We start from the raw sequence: 25,194 nt of genomic DNA on the forward strand, positions 1-25,194 counted from the left end.
GTAAGGGGAGGGAAAACCGTAATCAGAATAAGTTGGATGAACAAAATCTATTTTTTTTTTTTTGTTTTTGTTTTTTTTTTTTTTTTTCGAAACAGGGTTTCTCTGTAGCTTTGGAGCCTGTCCTGGAACTAGCTCTTGTAGACCAGGCTGGCCTCGAACTCAGAGATCCGCCTGCCTCTGCCTCCCGAGTGCTGGGATTAAAGGTGTGCGCCACCACCGCCCGGCCAAAATCTATTTTCAATAAAAGAAAAAAAAGGCTGCAAATTTGCTCTCACCCTTAATAAATAGAACAATTATATGTATATCATAGATAAATTAATTAAATTAGCAACAGCTCCAATACATAACTGAAAGGAAAATGGCTTCAGTTACTGCTCAATATTGATAGGCCAGAATGCAGAGGATACACAGTTATAATTATGACTAATATCTGGATTATATTGTATATGGAAATTGCTGGGTAAAACTGACGAACAGGCAGAACTGTAAAGTCCTTGGAGGGGGGCCCTGGGTTCTTCTTGTGTTACCTTTCGAGGCCACACTTCCTGGTAGACAATGATTACTCACCTAGCTAGAGAACACATAGATGCCTCTGGTGTTTGTCAGTGTCTCTGTCTTCTTTGACCTCCAGCAACATTGTAACAAGTCCTAGCCCGCATAGGGTTCACCTCGTTTCACCCAATTCCAACCTGCCCCAAATGCAGATAAATACATCACCTTTGTGTTTCTGACACCACGCTGACGGGTTCACCTTGTTTCCCCCACCCCATTCTAACTTGCCCCAAATGCAAATACATCACGCATGTGCTCCAGACACCCTGCTAATGAATGACCTCTGCTCTACTAAGTCTTTAGACTCTGAGTGACACACAGCTGCAGCTCAATCAACACCTACCCCGAAGTCGCATGGATCAGCAAACATTTAAAAAGATGAGTAAGCTTTGTCAAATGTCCAAAGGAAGATTAGCAAATGTGGGGAAAGACAGAGTAAGGGGCTTGGAGTTCAAAAAACAAATTGTACTTATTCTCGAGGAAGGGCCAGCAGTATGGAAAAATCTGCACGGTTATATCTGAACGGTCTTTAAAAAGAGGTAAAGGGGACTAAATTTCACATCCATATATTTAAAAAAAATTAACTGCAATCTCTTCCCCGGAATTAGAGATAGCACCTGGGCTCCCCAACCTCAAGCTGACTATTACAAAGGCAAACACAGCCAAGGATTCGACCTTCCTAGGCTGAGGGCTCCGATCCTCAAGAAGCAGCAGCCAGTCAACTGGAACCATTCTGCCCAGAATATGGTTGAGATTCCATTAAGAGCAAAGCTCTCCTTGAAAGCCCTTCCGAGGTCGGTCTATAGGAGAATCTCGGGAGCTGAGAGAGGGCTAAGAGAGGATAAAAGGGGAGTCTTGTTCTTAGGAGTCCTCTGGCTCCGGTGTCGGTGTGACAGGCTGAGTTAACAGAAAACTACACATCCACATTCATTGCCAAAACAGTATCCACCTAGCGGCCCTGCTTTCCGCTTTTTCTGATGGCGCCGAGTGCCGGCGGCGTAAATATTTCCTAGCGGATTGAATGGTTCAAGGATTGAATGGAGGGAAGTCGGAGACGGGAACTGGCCTGACTTTATGAGGCAATCGCGCATAAAAAGATGTTAGCATGCATTTGGGAGGAGCATAATTTATTTGCAGGAACGCAGAGCTCTGCAGAGGACCAAATCCAGGCAGCGAGCTCTAGTTGAGAACGCCTTGACAAGGAGGAAGGGGTGGCAGTCTGAAATCTCTTGGCCAGGAACACAACCGTGCAAGATCGAGGTCAAAGAGAGTTTCGCTTGAGGCACCGGGCCCCCCTCTCTGTCCCCGGCTCTGCCCCAGGCTAAACCCTCTGGAGCTATAAATACAACGGCCCGCGTGCAGCAGAGACACGGTGTTCCCTCGGCTCGCTGGGACAGATAACATGAATTTGCCCTTTAAATGTCCCAAGCTGCAGGCACAGCCCCCCAACCCAGCCCTAGCTCCCGGAAGTGTCTTCGCCCCCAATGCCCTCTGCAAAGGAGGGGGATGGAGAGGGGCTGTCCAGACACCTGCCCAGCCAATGCGCGCTGCGCGCTTGCCGGGGTCCCTCCTCCTCTCGCGAGACGCCGAGCCGGAGATATAAGGAGAGCTGCGGTCAGGCGGGCGGCCCCTTAGCGTCGCGCAGGGACGGAGACGAGGTGGCGGTGCCTGGCTGGGCGTAGGCAAGAGCAAGAGAGCGGCTCCTTGCAGGCTGTGTGCGCCCCGCTGTCAGCATGGGGGATCAGGCTTTGAGCTTCCTTAAGGACTTCCTGGCTGGTGGCATCGCCGCCGCCGTCTCCAAGACCGCGGTCGCCCCGATCGAGAGGGTCAAACTGCTGCTGCAGGTAAGGGACGGCTGGTGGCGCGGGCGGCGAGGATGCGGGCGGGCGCGGCGGGGCGCAGGGATGCGGGCGGGGCGCGGGGATGCTGCGGCGTGGGCGCGCGCGCGCGGCGCTGCGGCAAATCTGTGCTAGGCCCCAAACCCGGGGCCTACACGAAGGGGAAGGTGCCCTCTACGCAGATACAGGTCCGGCGTCAGTGGCAGATTCCTGGTGTCGGGTGGCACCCGCGTTGGGGTGTCTATATATGGAAACCCACCCGAAGCTGGTCTACCTCGAGCCAGATCCTGAGTCTGGTCCTGCAGCGGCATTCCACCCAAGGCCTCTTAGGCCGGCCTCACCCTTCGGCCGCAGCCTTTACACCTTCTTATCTGCACCCACCCTTTACAATAGAAGCCTCAGATTAATCATTGACTGGAGATCACACCGTGTCGCGTGCACTGCGCTATAGCCCGACCTTGATTTCATTCATCATAAATTACCTCTGCAAGAGACGAATTCTTTGCCATTATTTCACGGATGGAGACTCTGAGGCAGAGATTGTGAAGTAATTTTCAGGATAAATTCAGATCACCTTAGCCATCCTGTCCCCAAATCATTTTCTCCCTATCTGGACATCAAAGGGCGTCATCATCTGGTCCATCCCAAAGACAAATGCTGTTCAATGGGGAATAGCCATTTGGGAGTCTGAACGATCAACAACAAAAAAAATGCCGCGACAGATTGGCCACAGCTGTAATCGATTACCTGGATTATCTGCTTGAAAATTTTCTGGCTCTGGAGCCTGGCCAGCATGCTCACATCTTCGAGCGCCTACTGCTCGGCCTGCTCTCTCAAAGGACATTAGAGAGAACTGCAGAAGCTGAGGGAGGGATCTTTGTCCTTTTATATTTCCCATAAGCCTGTGGGAAACTTTTTTTAGTTTTTCCTGCAGATGCCTTGATAATGAATAGAATTTGGATTGTTTTTTAGCTTAGCCAAATAACGAACATTTATTGATATTTCCTTGATACTGTTTGATTTCCTGATACAGTAAAAAAATTAAAGTTCTCTTTTATCTCTTGAGGAGGATCCTGGGGATGGTAATGTTCATCTGTACGTCTGCAATCCCAGCAGTTGGTAGGCTAACACAAGACTTGAGTTCCAGGCTAGTCCTGCCTACATCAGATGATCCTTTAGAAAAAACAAAAACAAACAAAAAAAAACCCCAGAAAATTGAAGGAGTACAAATCTTTTTTTTTCTTCTGTCTTCCCTGTCTGTCCTCTGTCACCCACCCTGCCCTACCCCCAATTAGGTCCAGCATGCCAGCAAACAGATCAGCGCAGAGAAACAGTACAAGGGTATCATTGATTGTGTCGTGAGAATCCCGAAGGAGCAGGGCTTTCTCTCCTTCTGGAGGGGTAACCTGGCCAATGTGATCCGGTACTTCCCCACCCAAGCTCTCAACTTCGCCTTCAAGGACAAGTACAAGCAGATCTTCCTGGGGGGCGTGGATCGGCATAAGCAGTTCTGGCGCTACTTCGCCGGTAACCTGGCTTCCGGCGGGGCAGCTGGTGCCACCTCCCTCTGCTTTGTCTACCCGCTGGACTTTGCTAGGACCAGGCTGGCTGCCGACGTGGGCAAGGGATCTGCCCAGCGTGAGTTCAGTGGGCTAGGCGACTGTCTCAGCAAGATCTTCAAGTCTGATGGCGTGAAGGGTCTCTACCAGGGTTTCAGTGTTTCAGTCCAAGGCATCATCATTTACAGAGCTGCCTACTTCGGAGTCTATGACACTGCCAAGGGTGAGAGAGGGGCTTTGAAGTGAAAGGTGTTGGGAGGGGTGTGAAGAGAAGATTCTGTAGGACCCAAGACCTTTGTGTTGGTTAGTCTTTTCCCATCTCTGAGTTTTGAGGAGTTGATGTGACGTAGTTTGGGTAAATCAATAACCAAAGGAACCTCTGTGTCCTCTACTGATATTTCCTGTGGCTTTGAGGTATTCAGAGGATGCAGAGCTGTCCCAGCACAGCCGTCTAGTTGAACTAGAAGGGAACTCTGTGTCAACGGAGCTGTAGCTTCCCTGATTAAGGGAAGGCAGCAGCCAACTTTGGTTGGCTACCTGGTTGCATGTAAGGGTTCCTTGGGAGGAGAGGAGCTGGTTCTCGTGGAACGGTAGCGCATGGAGTTGGGTCAGGAGCCTTGTCTACCCCTCCACCTGCTTTTTTACCAAGCTGATGAGAAAAACACCTGATTAAGCCATTTGCTTCTTGGCTCTGCTCACAGGGATGCTGCCGGACCCCAAGAATGTGCACATTATCGTGAGCTGGATGATTGCCCAGAGTGTGACGGCAGTTGCAGGGCTGGTGTCCTATCCATTTGACACTGTCCGTCGTAGGATGATGATGCAGTCTGGCCGGAAAGGGGGTAAGCATGGCATGAACTCTCCTGATGTGAATCTTAGGCTTTGCCCCTGGGGACCACTCTTAAGTGCCAGCAGGCCTCGTATTTCTAAATTGAATGGCAGAATTACTCAATAAGAATTTAGGAAGCCGAGACTGTAATTTTCCCCTTTAACTTTCCCTTCAGGGATTTTTTTTTTCTTTTTGTTAAAGAGATTGTAAGAATATAAAAAAGGTATTTAGAGTTGGCCCTAGGCATCTAGCATTACATAGACTCAGGTCTTTTTTTCCTACAGCCTGGATGCATAAGCAAGGGCATGGGATTAGCTGTTCACTTAAAATTTGTGCTTCCTTTGTAGTTATTGGAAGTATGAATGAGAAAGAGGGTGTTTTAGCTGGATGAGAAGTGGCCTGAAATAGTCTACTTTGTTAGTTTTAGCTTCCGTAGGTAAAAGCATGAAAAGAAAGAGAACAAAACCACCAAATGTGAGGGGATTTTGTATAACCCAACAGTCAGACCTTTTCATTTTTCTTGCATAACCTTGGGCAGTGCAATCCGAGACCGGGGCTAATTTGTTCATCTATAAAAAGTCGTCCACAGAGTGTAGCAGTAATACTCCTTCCCCACGTTGCCTTCCAATTTTAGTCTGACAGTGTGTAACTTGGTCATTTGATTGTTCCAGTTTTTACTTTGCTAATCTTGAGTACAGGGATATTAGAAGATAGCCTAACAGTTCTGCAAGGAAGAGGTCTCGTTGACTATTGCATAGGCTGGGGATTGAGGACCCATAACATAAGGTGCTTGAGGTCTCTGAGGAGAAAGGAACCCTTATTCACATTTGTCTCCACAGCTGACATTATGTATACGGGGACACTTGACTGCTGGAGGAAGATTGCAAAAGATGAAGGAGCCAATGCTTTCTTCAAAGGTGCCTGGTCCAATGTACTGAGAGGCATGGGTGGTGCTTTTGTATTGGTATTGTATGATGAGATCAAAAAATATGTCTAAATGTAATTAAAACTCAAGTTCACTGGCTCCCAGTGGACTTGGTTCACAAGTTCACAGATCCATTGTGTGGTTTAACAGACTATTCTTAAGGAAATAAAAAGACAGATCTTGGATGAAACCAGACCATCAGGAATACCTCGGAAAAATGCTTCATTGAGTATTCATTAAACCACAAATGTATTTTGTATTTATTTTACATTAGATTCCCACAGCAAATAGAAGATAGCTTATCATACTTGTTCAATTAATTAACTGAAGAACTAATAATGACAAAAGTAACCAAATGTGAATCATTAATAAAGACTACTCAATACATTTTATCTCCCTGAACTCATTAACTGCTAACATTAAAACATTAACGCATATTTTCTAGCAAGATGCATTTGGCAGTGACTCTCCTGCATGCATGCCCTATTGAAATAGCTGTTTTTCAAACATAAGCAGGCCATGTACTATCTTGCTATACTGTTGCTGAAGGCTGGAAAGTGGCAACATGAACAGTTTCAGTGTGTGTACTTGCACAGTCTTAGGAATGTGAGCCTCTGCTAAGCTTTTCAGAGAGGTAAGAAATGTGCATGCCGAGGAAGTCCTGTTTTTTTTAGTTCCTGTACAGATTCCTTTTACCTAGAAATTTCCAACAAGTGGACAGTCTTCACTGAAGAACAGTTGTCTTAGTTTGGGCTGGAATGGCAAAGTGCCACACACTGTCTGCTTCATAAAACAACGAACATACTTCTCACCGGTCTGAAACCTCAGAGTCCATGAGGATTGACTCTGGTGAGAGTCACCTGACTTCGAGAATCTTGGTGGGAAGAGAGTGAGAGAGCTCTCGGGAGCCCCCCTTTGAAAGTTATTGATCACAGTGACAAAGGCACCATGCTGTGATCTGATTTCTTCCTAAAGGACCTGTCTCCTAATACTTAACTGTCTGTCATCTTGAGGGTTAGGGGTTGAATTCCAGTGAGTGGGGCACATCCACCATTCAATTCTTGGTAAAAGTTTAATGCCTGGGAGGCTCTGAAAGTGAACCTGCCCTGAAGCCTGAGTGGGGGAGAAGATGAAATAATCTTGTTATGTAAGTTGACGCTGTAAACCTTGGTTGGGAATAAGCAGAAATAGGGGGATGAGCGGGAGAGGGCAATGATAGGCACAGACCTTGCAAGAAAGTAACTACGTTTTGTATACAAAGTATCTGCTTGTACTTTCTGTACAGCTTAAGAACGAGGAGAAAGGCCTATTTGAAGGGCTTGACTCAGGGATTTGTGAGCAAGAGACAAACATTCAAGGGTAGGGGACAGCAGTAGAGATATGGTTCAAGGTTAAAAGTCTGGGTTTGGTTCCCAGCACCCACATGGAGATAACAACTGTCCGAATCCCCAGTTCCAAGGGATCACGCATGCTCTCTGGTTTCCCCAGAAATATATACAAGTGTTGCACAAGCAGGCGTGCAGGCTCAACACACATACATAAAATTGTTTGAAATTTCAAGTGGGGAAATGAGTGCATCTGGACCAGGAAAAGAACAGTTAATAAGTTTCCAATTTGTGTCCAGTCTGCAGGAAATGTCCACAGTTTGGGAGCAAAGCTTGGAAAGAAGGCAAATGTCTGCTTTGTGTTTCCTGATAAAGAGGTTGGGGTTGTTCTACCCAGGCCTCGGTGCAACATTGGCTGCCTTGTTTTTACCAGAGCAACCAAGGTGTGTGTGTGTGTGTGTGTGTGTGTGTGTGTGTGTGTGTGTGTGTTCCATATCCAGAGTTTCTTCTAATTTCAGTCTAGATGGATGGAAGTCTAAAAAGATCTCAATCCTGTCTCCCAAGGACAAGGAGCAAACAATGCTGCTAGGGGCCTTCCAGATACACTGCTTTGCATTCTAGAATATTAATGATGAAATGATGTTTCTGGTAGATAAAAGCAGCACAAGCTAGGAGAAAAAACTACCTTTGTATTGCATATCTAAAACTAGGGCTTTCCCAAACCTAAGGGTTTATTTAGACTGACAGGCCATGAATGTAATTGGGAACTGGCTGCGGGTGAACTGAACGAAGAGGTCATTACAGCCCAACCAAGAGCCCAATTGTTTCCATCTCCCTCCCCCCTTGCATGCAAGGAGCAGAGTGGAGGAACCGGCTGCCTGTTAAACTGCACATTAGCCACGTCATCTGCAGTATGCACATGACCCAATTGCTGGCTTTCGGTCTTTCTCCTGCCTGCTGAGGTTAAATCCAGCGCTCTTTGTCCCAGAGTCCTGCTGAGCTGGCCCTACTACAGCTACTTCACTCAATAAGAATTCCTAGAAGGAAGCAAGTGACGTCACTGTACAAAGCTCTCAAAGTCTGAAGGTCTGGAAAAGGGGATCACACTAAAGTGAAAACCTAGAATTCCTTGCCAGACTCTTAAAATCCCACCTCTGGGAATCTCTGCCATAACTGTAGACATAGCTCTTGGGAGACAAAGTATGGGATCTTAATTCTAGAGGGAGGTGCTTGCTGGCAAACCTGAAGACCTGAGTGTAATCCCTGGGACTCACATGGTAGGAGAAAACGGACTCTTAGACTTTGTCCTTGGACTTGATCATATGTGAACTATGGCACACACATGTCATGCCCCAAAATTAAAACCAGAGATGGCCCACAGCCTCAAGTCTCCATTACAGATTCAAAACACAGATATTGGCCCTGGAAAGATGGCTCAATGGTTAAGAGCATTTGCTGCTCTTCCAGGACCCTATTCGATTTCAAGCACACATCTTGCAGGGGATTCCTAGGTATCCCTGCATGCATGTGGTACACATACCTATACTAGGCAAACACACGTGAATAGCAATAAATCTTCACAACAGACAGATGCCAGCGTAAGTTATCGGATGCAAAAACAAGATGAACTGAAGTAATCAATGTGTCATCAGTGTAAAGTTCCATGCTGGGTGGTGGTGGCACACACCTTTAATCCCAGCACTCGGGAGGCAGAGACAGGCAAATTTTTGTGAGTTTGAGACCAGCCTGCCCTACAAGAGCTAGTTCCAGGACAGCCAGGGCTACACAGAGAAACCCTGTCTCAAAATAAATAGATAAATAAAAAGCAATGCCACATACAGCAGGTCAAAAATAATGCAAAGGAGAGAAAAGGCTTTGGCATCTGTACTTGCTAGCTTTATGTCAATTTAACACAAGCGAGTCTTCAGTTGAGAAAAAGGCTCCAAAAGACCCTCTGTGGGCAATCCTGTAGAGCTGTGGTTCTCAACCTTCCTAATGCTGTGACGTCATGTTGTGGTGGCCCCAACCAGAGCATTATTTTGTTGCTACTTCATAACCGTAATTTTGCTACTGTTACGAACTATAATTAAATATGCAACCCCTGTGGGGGTCAAGACCTGCAGGTTGAGAACCACCTCTGTAGAGCATTTCTTTTTCTTAGGGATTAATAGGGGAGGGCCCAGCCCATTGTGGGTGATGCCATCACTGGGCTGATAGTCCTGAGTTCTTTCAGGAACCAGACTGAGCCAGTCATGAGGAACAAACCAGTCAGCGGCGTGCCCTTCTGCATCAGCTCCTGCCTCCAGGTTCCCGCCCTTTTTGAGTTCCTGTTCTGACTTCCATTCATGATGAACTGTGATGTGGAAGCAGAAGCTGAATAAACTCTTTCCTCCCCAAGCTGCTTTGGTCATGGTGTTTCCTTGCAGGACTGGTCACCCTAAGGGAGCATTTGATAAAGAGTGGTCATTAGTGATTTGAATTCAGTAAGAAGGTAAACCAGGTGTGGGGGTTTGAATGCAAATGGCTTTCATAGATTCATGCACAGATTTGAATGCTTGGTCCCTAGTTGGTAGGACTGTTTGGGAAGGATTAGGAGGTGTGGCCTTGTTGGAGGTGTGTCACTGAGGGTGGGCTTAGAGGTTCCAAAAGCCAATGCCAGGCCCCGTCTGTCTCTCTGCTTCCAACATGTGGATAAGATGTAAGCTACTGCTCCAGGCCAAGACTGACTGCCACCATGCTTCCTGCCAATGATGATCATGGACTGACCACCTGAAACTGTAAGCAAGTCCCAAATGAAAAGATTCTTTCACCTTGGTCGTGGTGTTTCCTCACAGGAATAGAACAGAGACCAAGACACCAGGGGTTCTGTTCCTTCCTGTCACTGATAAAATACTTTGAGGCAAAGCAACTGTGGGTGGAAAGGGTTACAGAGCAGCACCGAGGGAAGTCAAGGCAGGAAACTGAAAGCAGCTTTGTTTGCTATTACCGTTACCTCTAGCTAGGGAACTCGCAGCTGTGGCTGGCCCACGTTTACCTTTCCCACATAGCTCAGTACCACCTGTGCTGGGAACGGTGCCACCTGCAGTGGGCTGAAGCCTCTGTTAGCTGACAAGACAATCCTCCACACCGTGCCCACAGGCCAGTGCGGTCTAATTAACTCCCCACTTCGGCTTCTTTCCACACGTGTTTTTAGGCCATGTCAAGTCGACGCTTAGGGCTACCCAGAACAACAGGATTTTGAAATCTTAGGGAGTTGTGGGAGGGGAAATAGATGCTCATTCCACACACCCTTTGCCTAGTCCCCTCCTGGACAAGGCAGTTCATGGACACACTCAACCTGGCTCCTGGGGAAGAGGATCTAGTGCATTAGTTCTCCACTACAGGGACCTAGGTATCAGTCCCACATGGGGGAGAGGATGTGGTGGAGTCGAATAACCACATTGTGGTAACCAGGAAGCAGGAAAGAATACTGGAGGAGGCTGGGGAAGACATGGCTCATAGACCATGCCTCAGGGATACACATCTTCCATGTTCTACCTGCTACGCTACACCACCTCCCAATGCTGCCATCCTGTTAGGAGTCCCTCAAGGGATTGATTCATCCAGAGCCTTTGCGAAACACCAGCACTTTAGTCTGGGTGCTTCTCACTCCAGTCACGTCGTAAGTGTTACAGGAGAAAGACAATCAGAATCTGGTGCGATAACTTGCCGAGTACGGTCAGCCCCTAGACAGAGACAGTGAAAAGAGAAAGCAAGTGACTTGTGGCTGGGTGTATGTGTCAGTACAGATAGACAACACAGGAGTGCTTGCTCACTGGGGCCTCAGAGAGCAGTGGACAACTCAGGAAGACAACTGAAAGAGCACCCCAGATAGAAGGACCAGTGTGTAGAGATCAAATCAGACTCAGCAGAGTACAGGAGGGCAGCTGGGGCATCAGGTAGAGCAAGCATTTCCCCCCACCTCAGGTAAGGAAAACCAGTGCTTACCTGAAGATGGACTGGCAAAAGTAGAGGGGGCAAGCGGAGACGAGGGCTGCCGACCTTTGCCCATCCTTCTATACTCCCTGTGCTCGGCCCTGAATACAAACAAGCAGAAGTCGGCCTGTCCGACTGCTTTACGGGAGGTGTTTCTGGAGCTCTCATGATGAACAGATGTTAGTTAGCATGTAGCGGCAGACCCACCCTGACAAAAGGCTAGAGGCCTGGAAGTAGTTCCGAAAGACAGCTCTGGGAGCCAGCAAGAGGGCTGGACGCATAGTCACTTGCCGGGTATGCGTGACAATGTTCAGCTTCCAGAGCCCACATAAGGTAGAGGAAAGTTGTCCTCTGACCTCCATACATGTACCAGAGGCAAAACACCATGCAAAAGAAAAAGACACCTATGGGAATGAAGAATTTCTAAAGATTTTCTATTCCGTATGGCCACTGATTTCTTTTTTCTTTTCTTCGGGCAAATGCTTAGGATGTAATATTTATTTTAGGAATTATGCTGGCTTAGTAAAGTGATGGTTTGTTGGCTCGCCTCTGAAAACCATGATGTCACTACACTGGGTGTCAGCTAGGTTTCCTGTACCAGGCATCGGTTCCCTCTTGCTGAGTGGGTCCAGTAAGGGAGTTGATGGTTATTGCTAAGGCAGGCACGACACGACAGCACCCTTAGGGTTGTCGTGCCATCCTGGTCATTGTGGCCTACTGGTGTCAGAGTAAGACTCTTGGTTGCTTACTTCCTTTGGAAACGTGAATGGTGTCTTCTGGTACCCTGAAAGTTAGTGCTCAGGGAGGAGGCTCTCAGCTCAGTTCCAACTCAGGGGTCTCTGGGCCTGGCTTGCACAGTGTGTGGTCACCAAATGATCTGATGTGCAGGTGTTTCCAGCAATAGGGATTTACCTTCTGCCTCTAGGGGACAACGTAAAAACCATTTCTATATTTAGAAATAAAAATTACCTGCCATAAATACAAGCCCATTTGTGCTCTGCATCCTTCATCTGTGCAGAGAAGAGTTCATGCACCTGTGGGAGCCACTAGCGATTTCTTCCTGTGGCTCCGGTTGGTTTGAGACATGCTCCATCATCACACAGCACAGGCTGCCCTGGAACCCACTGGAGTTGAGGATGACTCAGAACTTCTGAGCTTCCTGCCTGCTGGGCTTATGTGCTGGGAAGGTACTCAACCACCCTGAGCTCAAGGTCATCAGTAAGCCTGCTTTAAAAACAAAGGAAAAAAGCCAGGCGGTGGTGGTGCACACCTTTAATCCCAGTACTCAGAAGGCAGAGGCAGGTGGATCTCTGAGTTTGAAGCCAGGCTGGTCTACAGAGCGAGTTCCAGGACAGTCAAGGCTATATACACTGAGAAACCTTGTCTTGAAAACAGAAACAACAAAAAATAAAAATAAAGCAACTCAACAAAAGCAACACTCATTCAAACTCTAAAAGAATGTCCATTATACTGAAACATCATAGCAATTTTACAAAATGAATCAAATCATGTGGTTTGAGAAAATGCTGACCAGGAGCATCATTTTAAAGAAATATTCCCAAGAAACACCATTTTCAAAAATACTAACTAAAAATACCATCCAACTGGCAACTTCATTCTAACTAGTAGTTTTGTAGGGTACACAGAAATCTTTATTCTAATTCTAAAAGTATGAACAATCAAAACCTGGTTCTCTTTAATCTTTTCTTTCTTCATGAGGCCAAGCTAGTTTCTTCATGCCCCAAAATGACAAACTACAACACTTTAAAGAAAGATGGTTTAAAAGTTTCTTGCTAATCTTTATTCATGAACATAAGCAATTCAGCCATAACAGTGAGCACATTCTATGACGGTATACAGTCATTTACATTAAGATGACACAGTGTTTGATCGCTAACTAAGATAAAGTTTCATCTTCAGCTCTACAGCAACCTTAATACTCTGGAGCTGCTGTATCCATCGGAAAAGAGAAGCAGACCTAGACAGTCGCCTTTCGAAGCTGTGCAATCCGTTTTGAGGCTTGGGTGGAACACAGCTGCATGACTTTATTTTACAGGCAAACCACGAAGTTCAAGTGGAATAACTGTTAAGAGCAGTTTTTAATGGAGACTGAAGAAACTGGGGGAGAAATAGGTAGTAGCTACTTCTTAACAAATAATTTTAATAGTTTGAAATCTTTGACCAAATCTTACTAGAAAAGGAGGTAATAACATCTGACGGAGATGAGAACAGTTCTCAGTGGGCTCTGGCCACTGGCCACGGACCAGCATGCTTTCTAGCTGCAGGTGCGCAGCTTCAGTAAGGACAAGCCGGCCCCTGCACCGCAGCCCTCCACACAGTGTTTTTGTGCTGGGGAAGTTGGAGACGCTCGCGTACTCATGACACCTCCGCTACAAATGCCTCCTCCCCTAGCTCACATCGGAGAATCCTGTTTGTACTTCCTACCCATCCGCCTATCGTCGTCACGCAGCGTCTACAACCCTGTGGGCTGTTTTCAAAAGATGGTTGCCCTTTTCTTGAATCCCTGTTATCAGTAATACTTAGACAAACTTCTTTCAAACAGTAAAAACTAAGGCATAAACTAGCATTTAAAATCAAAGTACAGCGTTATCTATGGAACTTGGAGAGACCAAATAAAATGTACTCACAGGCTATGCCACTGGGAACATAAAATATTTTATATATACACACTTTTCCCCTCAAACTTACATTGTAAAAAGTGACTGACTCACTATTGGGCAAATGCCAAAATGCTGCATTCTGTTGTCACACAAACTTTAAAAGTTAAAAAAATTCGGACAAAAATAAAACCTTTGTTTATATAGCTGAAGGTTATATAAAGTAGCTATAAAATCTTGTTTACTAGAACAAAGAGACAAATCTCAAATAATGTTACAGTCCCCAAGAAGCAGCAGAGAAACCTTCAGTCGTGCTGTGTTCCATCCACTGTGTGTGTGGTGTATGCACATCTACCATATGCATGTGTGCACTTGTGTACATCTGTGGTGTATGCCCATTTACCATATGTATGGCTGTGGTTGTGCATTGTGTGATATATGCATATCTACCATATGTATGTGTGGTGTATGCACATTTACCATGTGTGTGTGGTGTATGCACATCTACCATATGCATGGGTGTTTGTGTATTGTATGGTGTATGCACATTTACCGTATGTATGTTTATGTATTGTGTGATGTATGCATATCTACCACATGTATGTGTGTGGTGTATGCACATTTACCACATGTGTGTGTGGTGTATGTGCTCAGCAATCTTTTTAGCCTCATCATTCCCAACCTTTGCTGCTCTATCTAAAATACAACCTATTAAACTAAGACCAACATCGTATGACCTGACATTGGTCAAGTGCAGGTGCCTTCGTGCTAACGAGGGTGACAAAGGTGTGGCAGACCTGCTACACTGCAGGAGCACTGAGCTCACTGTGGCTGGGGATAATTCCTATTTCAAGAAAAACGTGTCTCTGACTTTGAAACTTATTTATACGTCCTAAAGGTATACTAACAAGACCAGCAATGAAAAAGTTATGACTATGAAATATCACACTTTGTTCATAAAGTAACAGCCTACAGGCTGACACAAACATATTTTAGTCTTCATAGTCAACTATATTTATTGCATCTATGTGTCATGTGTCACTAGCTTCTAATGAAAAATGGTGCTTCTAGGATTTAGCCAAACCAAACCAAGAAAATTCACAAATGTTGTAAGAAATATATGATTAGTTTTTCTTGTTTATAACTGGTTTTCCTAAAGTGTTTCTTCCGGACTCTAACCTTCTATTAATACAGCAAGTACACAATGACAGCACACACTAACAGTATCATTTCAGACACTCGCTAACATACCCTGAGGGCTGCTTCTTGGTTCTTCAAGCTGGGAATATTGCTCACTGACCCAACAAATATTTGCTTTTATTTATGATGCAAATGATCTGGCTACAAACCAGCCATAAGATTACAGTAGGCTGTTAAAGCCACCTCTTTCCTCAGAATCCTTGAGTACTTTACCTGACTGCATAAAAACACAAAACAGGAGCTTCTAAAGCGAGCCCCTATTATTCAGTGTGAAATGGTTTGGAGTGGCTAATCAAACTCTTACAGAGAGGAACCTTTGGTGAATCAAGAATTGCACCAGTACAAGCTGCTCACCCTCCTTATCAAATTGAAATCAGCTCGTCCATGAAAACAAATTTCAAGACTTTTTTCATAAGGAGTGTAACAATCACATAACCAAGTGATGGCTCGTGTGGCAGGCACTCTAAAGACACAGCAGCATGAGGCGCATACAGCCACGCTTACAGTAATGAAAACAACAGAGTAAGCAGAGTGAGTGTCCTGGCTCACCAGGGATCATCACCAGCGTTTGTCAGCATCACTAGTGAATTTCCACAGAAAGAGCCATGCACAACACTGCTCTCTGTTAAACACACACAGAGCTCCTATACACATGCCACCATACAAAACACTGATTTTTACATGAAAGTGTGTTTTGGTAACAATTTTGCGCTGAATAACAATAAATTATACTCATTATTGTATAAATTGTTGAAAAAAGTATTACAGATGTTTACAAAGAGTTACAGTAATACATAAAATTACATTGTTAAAATAAGGTGAACAATGTATACCATAAAAAAAGATTTTACAACCAAGCAGTACGAACATTCGGGGGTTTCGGTCTTAGCAAAAAGCCACTGGATGCGTCCAACACTGATCGATCAGTCTTACAACTGAAACCACTGGTCGCACTGGATGTCCTGGAAGCTCCTCCTGAACATACACAAAGGAAAAACAGTCTCAGTTATCTGAGCCAAGTACACAAGCCATCAGCTGGTAAACCTTCTGTCCTAATTTTAGGTCCAGACTGGTGTCCTTCTTCCTCCCTGATGTGTCTAAAACTCTAATAAGATGATTTTCAATTCCTTCTTCCTCCCAGATGTGTCTAATACTCTAATGAGATGATTTTCAATTCCTTCTTCCTCCCAGATGTGTCTAATACTCTAATGAGATGATTATCAATAGAACTGTACTCTAGGATTCGCCGTGGAGCTTAAAAGCTACTGAAGTGATTCAAGTGAAAACAAAACACTTTGCATAATCATTTATATGTTTACTGACAGCTTTTTATGTTCAAGGCACAATACTAACTATCAGTTACTAGAATAAGGCCATATCTTAGTAATAAACCATGTTTTAAAATGAGTGAGATGATCAGTCAATGACTAGTCATATAAGCACTTGGGAACTCTCAGCACTACCGGGGTTCAATTTTCTTTAAAAATAGCTTAAATTTTTAAGAGAAATATAGTTTAGAATATATACATGATACGACAACATCCACTTTGGTAAAGGAACGGTCTGACTTTCTATCTGTTGTATACCCAGCACTAAAATTCCTACAACTCTAGGGTACACAGCTGGCTCATCTGTAACTGATCACATATCAAGCACTAAAAAGAATTAAGCTGTAGTTTATTGATTTTGTTTTAGCTATCTAGTAAGGACAGGAAAGATATATGAAAGGGTTACAAGGTATTAGTAACTGAGAGAATGTGTCAACCACATTCAATTAGCCTATCAATTTATTCTTTAAAAACAAACTGAATTAAAAGACTTTTCCAGTGTCTGAGAAAACACTGCTATTTTCACTCATTTTATCTTTTGGTTTTCTTCTTTTGCTACCATTACATTCTGTATATGAAGCCTGAAATTGAATGAACTATTCATGCCCGTGAAAACTAAAATGCATTCCAAAGTTAGCATTTTAAATCTCTATCATAAGAACACAAATTACACTTTGTTTAAAAAAACTAAAAGACTCAAAAAATAAATAGAAAATAGCTTTGATAATCTTACTCAGTGGGCTATAATGGCCAAGAGTAGATCTCACTCGTCTAATGGATGGTGAAGGGTTGAGATAACCCATATTTCGATGATAGTCCATCAGCTGTTCAGAGCGCTTCATGCCAACTGTTGGTTTCACAGCTTCAAGCCGTTTCAATAAAGCCTTCACAAAAATATGAAAGTTAATACTGTAATGATTTGTCCTGTCCCTTTAAAAGACACGCCCTGCCCCCCCAACCTGGTCAGCTGAGGCAAGGGGATCTTCTTTTGGCTTCCAGTCTGAGCTCCCTTCCCTTCTCTCTTTGGAAGAGGTGGCTGCTGCCATGGCTCCTCCCTCCTTTTCCTCCCTCCCCCTCTCCCCTTCCCTTTCCTTCCATAATCCACTAAATAAATATCCAAGCTCTTTCTGCATGGCATGCCTATGGCTCCTTGTGGGACAAGCTGCCCTGCCAAAGGTCAGCCGTGGTCTCCCCCGCCCCCAGCCCTAAACCCCCCGCAGTGTCCCAGCGTCCCACTGACACCACTTGGGGAACAGTGCTGCTTTATTCCTACCATTACAAATACTACATAAATACCAATAATTTCTAAGAGGTCAGATAGTCTAAAAAACAGTGTTTAGTCACTCCACACATACCAGAAATGTTCTGACCTGGGGTGAAGAATATGGCCACCCCAAATATTTGTCCACAGACCCACAAAGAAGTATAATCTCCCCTCTTCAAGGGCAACAGAAAAGACTTTACAGAAAACCACAACCAAGAGTGCAGAGTTGTGGAGCGCAGCCCTAATAGATACATCTACAAAACAAAGCTCAGGGAACACTGCTGAAGAGGGGTTGGCAAGGCTGTAAGAACCAGAAGATGAGGGCATTTGCAGTGAGACTGTCTCCCAGCAATGTCCACTACACATGCAGACAGAGCCTCCCTAACATGAGCTCAACAAGAACAATAATATACCAGAGCGGACAGGAAAAGCCCTTGAGATCTCACCCTTACACAGAAACTGCAGGCAACCAAGGAATGCCGAGACTGGGTGAAATCGTCTTCTTCAGGGAAAAACACACCAACTGGTTATCCAATACCAAATGGTTAGCCCGAAAACATCCATACGAGTAGCATTATATGATGGAGGAGAGTTATCTGTCTATGTTACTTTCATTGGTTAATTAATAAAGAAAACTGCCTTGGCCCTTTAAGAGACAGAAAATTAGGTAGGCGGAGTAGACAGAACAGAATTCTGGGAGAGTTGGGGAGACGCTTCAGGCAGTTGCCATAGTGAGTCTCCATGATTCTCCTCTCTGAGATGGACGCAGGTTAAGATCTCTCCTGGTAAGCCATACCTCGTGGTGCTACACGGATTACTAAATATGGGTTAAAGGAAGATATGAGAATCAACCAGTAAGAAGCTACAGATAATGGGCCAGGGGCCGGGCAGTATTTAAATGAATAGTTTCTGTGTAATTATTTTGGGTAAAGCTAGCCGGGTGGCGGGATATAGCCCGCCGCTTCCTTCTACAATTATACAGACTGAGTAGGTTGTATTTAGAAATGTGCATGTGTATGTGTGTGTATGTATGTGTGCATACTGAGGTCATTAATTTGAAAGAGTAAGGAGGACTCATTCTCTTTATATGGATGGACTTGAAGGGCAGAATGGGAAGGGGTAAATGATATGATTATAATCTCAAAAAATAATTAAAAGTTAGTAATCCATTTTCAGAAAAACCAAAAGGTTTTTCCTAACACATACACTGGCAGCACTCTTGAGAAGTGGCTGGGCTCTGGTCTCATCCACCTCATCTGACCTCATCCCCGGAGGAACTACAACCCAGAGGACTACTAGAAGGCAATGGAAACTGTGGGAGCTGGGCCTACAGGCTGCTGAGCGGGCTGCTGTGAGCATGCTCTAAGAACGCTCTATCTTGTCCCTAGCCTCCTCTTCTGGCTCTCTCTGCTTCCTGGCTGTCATGAAATAAGCAGCTTCCCTCCACTATGGCCTTCTACCATCATGTGTCTACCTGTCCTAAGTCCAAAAGCAATAGTGCAAGTCAGTAATCCTTTCCTCTCCTAACTGTTAATCTAGACATTGTCACAGCAGCCCACAGACAACCATCACAGACATGCCAGTCTTTGGAAAGGGACTACAAGAGCAAATACAGGAAACTTGATTTCCTTGTATCAATGTCAGGCATAGGAGTTATAATGCTAACAGTCCAAAGGTAAACCCTTGAAATCACCACCAATTATCAAAGTTATGACAAGTTCTACCTACACACACTAGAGAGCAGCAGCGCTGACTGCAGCCATGCCTCACGTGGAACACAAGGGAAGGAGGCTGTGTGAGCACTGACCTCACGCCCCATCCACACTTTCAATCTGAATGCCCAGTTGTTGTCTGTACTTTTTCCTTTACATACTTAGGACTCTGAGTAAAGTTTACTATAGAAAAGAAGTGTTAAGAAGTTAGAAAACCAGTTACTAAAGAATACAAAGCCTTTTAGAGGATATACAAATCCACAGGCCAAAGCAGCATAGTTGCCAATAAGAAGGCATATTCTTTACTATGACTAAGTCTATGTAAATATTCCTAGTTTTATTTTTTTAAAATATTTTATTTTATATGTATGTTGATGTAGGAGGGTCTTCTGTTTTGTGTTGATTTCATTGGTTAAATAAAGAAACTGCCTTGGCTTTTTGAGGGCAGAAAATTAGGTAGGCATAGTAGACAGAACAGGATGCTGGGTAGAAGGCAGTGAGGCAGACGCCATGAATCTCCGGCCCAAGATGGACATAGGTTAGGATCTTTCCCGGTAAGCCACAGCCTCATGGTGCTACACAGATTTAATGGAAATGGGTTAATCAAGATGTGAGAGTTAGCCAATAAGAGGCTAGAGCTAATGGGCCAGGCAGTGTTTAAATGAATACAGTTTCCATGTAATTATTTCGGGTGTAAGCTAGCTGAGTGGGACGGAACAAAGGGACCGCTGTCCCTTTTACTACAGTATGTGAGTGTGCCTGGAGTTTACTGTTGCCTAAAGAGGCCTGAAGATGGCATCTGATCACCTGGAATTGAAGTTATAGGCAGTTGTGAGCCACCATGTGGTCTCTGGGAATGGAACCTGGGCCCTCTGCAAGTGCAGGAAGTGCTGCTCTTAACAAACCATCTCTCCAGCCCTACTCATTCTTTCTTAACTCAAAACTCAAAAGCTTTTGATTTTCAGAGGTCTTTGAGAAAGGAACATGGAATAAGACCAAATGCTTGGGAACTGTGTGGAGGTCCGAAAAAAGTGAGCCCATTTCCACCTTGTCTGAAGGTCAGAGAAGTTGAGGTTGCTCAAAATTGTTAACAACAGGGCTACAGGTCCAGTCCTAGGGTGTGGTTACTTGGTCCTTTTGACATTAAGGAGGCCCAGGCAGTTGGATCCACTCCACCCTGACCAATGGTCAGGATATTCAAGCATAAGGAGGTTTGACCTTGGGAGTGGCTGCCTTCGGGGTCTGGGCTGGGGTCATGGCTGGGTTCACTGTCTAAAGAACAGAATGCTAATGACCTGATGTCTCTAAGTGTCGAGGCGAATACCTGTTCTAGCTGTCCTTTGTGTCACATTACAGCAGCCTTTTATCTTCTTCCCTGTCATATTGAGGCATGAAAGTGCATGGAAAATTAAACACAGGATTTTCCCTCCTGGTACTATCCTATGTTTCTGTTTTATTATTTCTACTTGCGTCTTCGTTCTCGTTACTGTTTTTCTACTCCCCATGCCTCTGCCCTGGTAAGTGGTATTTTTGTCGAAGCTGGTCTCCAACAGACCTGATTCGCAGTTCTGTTTTACTAGTTACTTAAAACATACAACCCTTTCTGGTGCAAACTGATTTTTATCTTAAGAGTCTGTCGATAGCACTAAGACATAAAATCAGTCTCACGAGTGAGACTTTCTTCCCAATCATTTTCTCTCCAGCTTAAGCACACCACTCAATCTGTAGCATTTTACAGCGTCCCTGTTGTGAATCACTGTAACCCCTTTCCAGACACTTCCTCAGCCTAGTGCTTTGCTCCAGGCTTCCGCCCTCTGATTCTGAGGTTCCATCACCAACCAGCACTGTCAACATTTCTGAGCCCATCTGAGGAAGGCAGAAATGGTAATTGTAGGACCCAGCCATGACAAGCTCAATAGAGGCCTGAGTCTCAGTAGTTTACCCTAAGGAAATACCTGGTTCCAAGAGAGACCACAAACTGAGACCACCCAGGCACCACCCAGGAACAGGCCATTCAAAGGAAATTCCTCATGTTCCAACCATTGTAGATAGGATCACCTGCCAGCACACAACCACTGCTTTCTATACTAGGACACTCCTAGACAAATGTCAGCCAATCAGGGGTCCTGAACCTTAGAAATCCCTCTCTCCCACCTTTGCTACTACAAAAACACAACCACTCCAATAAAATGTACACATAGAGTCCGAGTTTGTAAACTTGTATAAGAATTTTACACAGAGGACTGGGTCTCTTGGTTGGTTCTTGGAGGACTCTGTGATTTGGGCTTAACAATAATAAACTAAGCCAAAATATTCAGGGGAAGCATTGTTTAGAAGAGAGGAACAAAGTACTGTTAGAAATCCAAGCGTGGTGACTGACACATGACGTAGATATAACCACCACAAATTCACTGCTGTCAGTGGTGGGATGGGTCCTCTGTTCCCTTCAGAAGCCAGAAAAGCAGCCACTCCCTAGTGTAGTCTTACCAGCTACAATTAGTTCTTGTTGTGTTCAGTTAGGCTATGGCTCTGTTCCATCTGAATGTAGTTTCTATACACTTTCTAAAATAACACAGCATGTTTCTTTGTAGACAGAGGAGCTGTACAACAGCTGCCAAATTCTCCTAAAATGATGATCTTGCACAACAAAATTCGTAGGTATTATGTTTTCAAAGCATTTTACTGGAAAAGATAAATTTGTTATCTAATAATTTTGACATTTTTCAGTTAATCTGCTAAAATTGTATGTGTACATATATATGTGTGTATTTTTTTTCTTCCTTTTTTTTCTAGCACAGAAACAATGTTGGTTGGGGGATATAGCTCAGCCTGAGTCCTTTGCAGCAGAGTCAAGTGTTTTTTGTTTTGTTTTGTTTTGGAGACAGGTTTTCTCTGTAGTTTTGGAGCCTGTCCTGGAACTAGCTCTTATAGACCAGGCTGGCCTCAAATTCACAGAGATTCGCCTGCCTCTGCCTAGTGCTGGAATTAAAAGCTTGCGCCACCACTGCCTGGCTTCAATTGTTCTTAACTTCTAAATTTAGTATGTACAAAGAACCTGAAGCTAGGACTGCTGGGGATTCATTAGAGCATGTATGGAAAAATAGTAATGTTTACAAAATTCCTGATTTCATGAATTTATTCACCTAGTTGGATGAACTCTTTAAATCTTAAGAAAACTTCAGTGCTTATATACCAGAGGTAAAACACTATAAAAATAATGATGAATATTAAAATTTAAAATAATTTTCCAATAAAGTTTTAAAAAGCCTCATAAAACTACAACTCATTCTGTATTCTGATAGGCCACTTATGCAGAAACTTAGGGAAATAAGAGAGAAAACATGCAACTTTCCAAATCACATGAAACTTTAAAAAAATGTTATAACACTGTAACAGAGTGACAAAAGATATAAGCATCTAAAAGACGTGAAAGAGTGGAGGAAGGGAAGAAGTCAGAGATGGTCACCAGGTACAAAAATAAACGTAAGTAGGAGGGTAAGCTTTAGTGGTCTATATGACAGCGGGAGGACTATCATTTATAAAAGCTGAGTATTTCTTTTTAAAGAACTGGAAGAGAGTTTGGAGGCCTAGATTACAAAGAAATTTCTTTAAAGAGAATGAAATTCTACTTATTCTAATTTAATCATTATGCACTCTATGCATAATTACATGCTAACAATTACCTGCAATCGACTGGGGGCTAGTGTAGACACTGATTGTTTCTTAGCCAAACTATTTGGTAGGCATGTTGGGGTCAGAATAAAAGTGAAATAACATACAGCACCTGTAACAGTACCCATACACTACTAGAAATCTAATGCAGTAAGAATTTTGTTAGCATTAACATTGCTTTGTACAGTTTTCTAATTTTCTGACATACAACAATTTATCATCTTCAGGCTAGGTTATAAATTATATATCAGCCGGGCGGTGGTGGTGCACGCCTTTAATCCCAGCACTCGGGAGGCAGAGGCAGGCGGATCTCTGTGAGTTCGAGACCAGCCTGGTCTACAAGAGCTAGTTCCAGGACAGGCTCCAAAGCCACAGAGAAACCCTGTCTCGAAAAACCAAAAAAAAAAAAAAATTATATATCAATCAGCAGTATTTTACATTTTTCTACTGCTTTATAGAAAATAAGACATTACTACTGTTTAATAATCAAAATGATAGGAATAGTTCTTTAAAATCTAAATTATGATTCATAAAACCGTAAGACTGCCATTCAAACCACACTCCATGAATGAAGTTCAATATAATTTCTCCAAAACTTTTCTTGAGAAAGTTGTATTTTTTAAAATTATATCTATCAAGGCAAATGGTGTTTTCTTATACATACACATTATAAAATAAACAGTTACACTAGTCAACACACCAGCTCACAGTAACCATTTGTGTGTGAAAATTATAGTCTACTACACTGTCTACCAGGCTTCAGGTATGCAAGCTAAGAAAGTTCTGGAGACCTACTGTAAGTAGTGACAGGTGGTACTTCTGCTTTATGTTGTCTAAATATTTCCTTTATACACTTCTCAGGAAGTACTCTTGAAAAAAATTAATCCACTCGTCTTTTGATAGGAATGGTGAATGAATGCTAACAATCCAGCAGATATAGCGGGGAATCACTCATTGTTTTCAAAGTGGTGAGGCAGACTCTGAAAGGTCATTTAAAAAGTATCCAAAAGCCAGGGAAAACAGACAGACAAGGTCTGTCACATTTTCCCTGGCTAGAGCCACATGGCCCATGGGCAGCTTTCTGTCCGCCACAAAAGGATAAGCAAGAAAGAGGAAAATAACAGTACATGAATCACAAGTCATTCCAAGATTCTGGTGTAAGGTTCCAGTCAACCAGCAGATGCAGTTTTCACTGGATGTTTTTCAGATCTGAAACTTCTAAGTTTATGATACATTACTGTAGCTTTAAAATATATTATTCATAGGAGAACTTGGAAGGAGAAAAATTATGTCTGCTTTATTATCTACTTATCTGTTTTCTCTGGATAAAACCCTTACACACACACACACACACACACACCTTAAAAAGCAAAATTAAAAAATGAACAAATTAATTTTACTTAAGTTGTAGACTTAAGAAGTAAAGCTAAATAATATGACTATCCTTACTGAGCTAACTCCTGCTAAGACTACTTTTGTTTCTCTGAGCAAAAAGGATACACATCATGTATATACCTGTTCAAATAATACCTGTCCGTCCATCCATCCATCATCCATCCATCCATCCATCCATCCATCCATCCATCCATCCATCCATCGTTTAACAAGAACATTTCAAAATTCATGACTTAAAAACCTGGTCACTGTTTTAGAAATAGTCTTGCTGTAACTGAGGAAACAGGAAGCAAGCACCCCCTCTGCTGAACAAAATTACTTTTCACACACATTTTCTCTTCTCTGTCCTTCCTCCTTTCCTTATTGTTGCTAGGGACTGAACAAGCAACAACACTTTAATATCTTCTATACTGCCTTGATATTTATCTGTATACAATATTTAATGAGAGGAATGCTAATATCTGCTCATTGAAAGAGATTCTAAGGACCTTGAAATCTAAAAGGATACATTAACAATTGCTTTTAACCCATGGCTCCATGTTATATATAGTCTTCACACCTTCTCTGCACAGTACTTTATGGTCTTCATTAGCGTTCCTCTCATTAAATATTGTGTTCAGATAAACATTCTGATTAAAATGTAAATCAAGGACAATTGCAACAAACAGGAAGTATTTTATTAAGAAAAATGTCTCAGCTGGATGGTGGTTGTGAACGCCATTAATCCCAGCACTCAGGAGGCAGAAGCAAGTTCCAGGACAGCCAGAACTATTCCACAGAGAAGCCCTGTCCCCCTCCAAAAAAGGTTCATTATGAGGGACAAATGCAAAGGAAGTATACAAAAGTTATGAGAAGGTATGAAATTAGTTTTTGGGTTTTTTTTGTTTTTGTTTTTTGTATTTTCGAGACAGGGTTTCTCTGTAGTTTTAGAGCCTGTCCTGGAACTAGCTCTGCCTCCCGAGTGTTGGGATTAAAGGCATGCCCACCACCACCCGGTTTATG

General features: G+C 43.6%; 2 protein-coding genes across 7 annotated transcripts in view; one reads left to right on the forward strand and one right to left on the reverse strand.

The window, feature by feature from the left end:
* Positions 1–2,163: 2,163 nt before the first annotated feature.
* Slc25a4 (solute carrier family 25 member 4) lies at positions 2,164–6,095 on the forward strand. Its single transcript, XM_038326562.2, has 4 exons — positions 2,164–2,396; positions 3,686–4,172; positions 4,651–4,791; positions 5,618–6,095. Exons 1-4 carry the CDS (start codon positions 2,286–2,288, stop codon positions 5,773–5,775), a joined length of 897 nt encoding a protein of 298 aa, XP_038182490.1. The 5' UTR covers positions 2,164–2,285; the 3' UTR covers positions 5,776–6,095.
* Positions 6,096–12,778: 6,683 nt separating this feature from the next.
* The window catches only part of Cfap97 (cilia and flagella associated protein 97), a 33,808-nt gene continuing 21,392 nt past the window's right edge, over positions 12,779–25,194 (reverse strand). For all 6 annotated transcript variants that reach the window (XM_038326999.1, XM_038327002.1, XM_038326998.1 and 3 more), the window contains 2 exons: positions 16,883–17,033; positions 12,779–15,796 (listed from right to left, as the gene is read on the reverse strand). In XM_038326999.1, the coding sequence (XP_038182927.1) occupies positions 15,669–15,796; positions 16,883–17,033 (279 nt within the window). In that variant the 3' untranslated portion in view covers positions 12,779–15,668. The remainder of the gene's footprint in view (positions 15,797–16,882; positions 17,034–25,194) is intronic.

The sequence above is a fragment of the Arvicola amphibius genome, chromosome 4 (genome assembly GCF_903992535.2).
Source record: "Arvicola amphibius chromosome 4, mArvAmp1.2, whole genome shotgun sequence".
NCBI lineage: Eukaryota > Metazoa > Chordata > Mammalia > Rodentia > Cricetidae > Arvicola > Arvicola amphibius.

Excerpts from the sequence above, each read along its gene's own strand:
- Slc25a4 (XM_038326562.2), top strand. The coding sequence starts at position 2,286 with ATGGGGGATCAGGCTTTGAGCTTCCTTAAGGACTTCCTGGCTGGTGGC. Across the intron at positions 2,397-3,685 it reads GGGTCAAACTGCTGCTGCAG|GTCCAGCATGCCAGCAAACA; the intron begins GTAAGGGACGGC and ends ACCCCCAATTAG. Across the intron at positions 4,792-5,617 it reads GCAGTCTGGCCGGAAAGGGG|CTGACATTATGTATACGGGG; the intron begins GTAAGCATGGCA and ends TTGTCTCCACAG.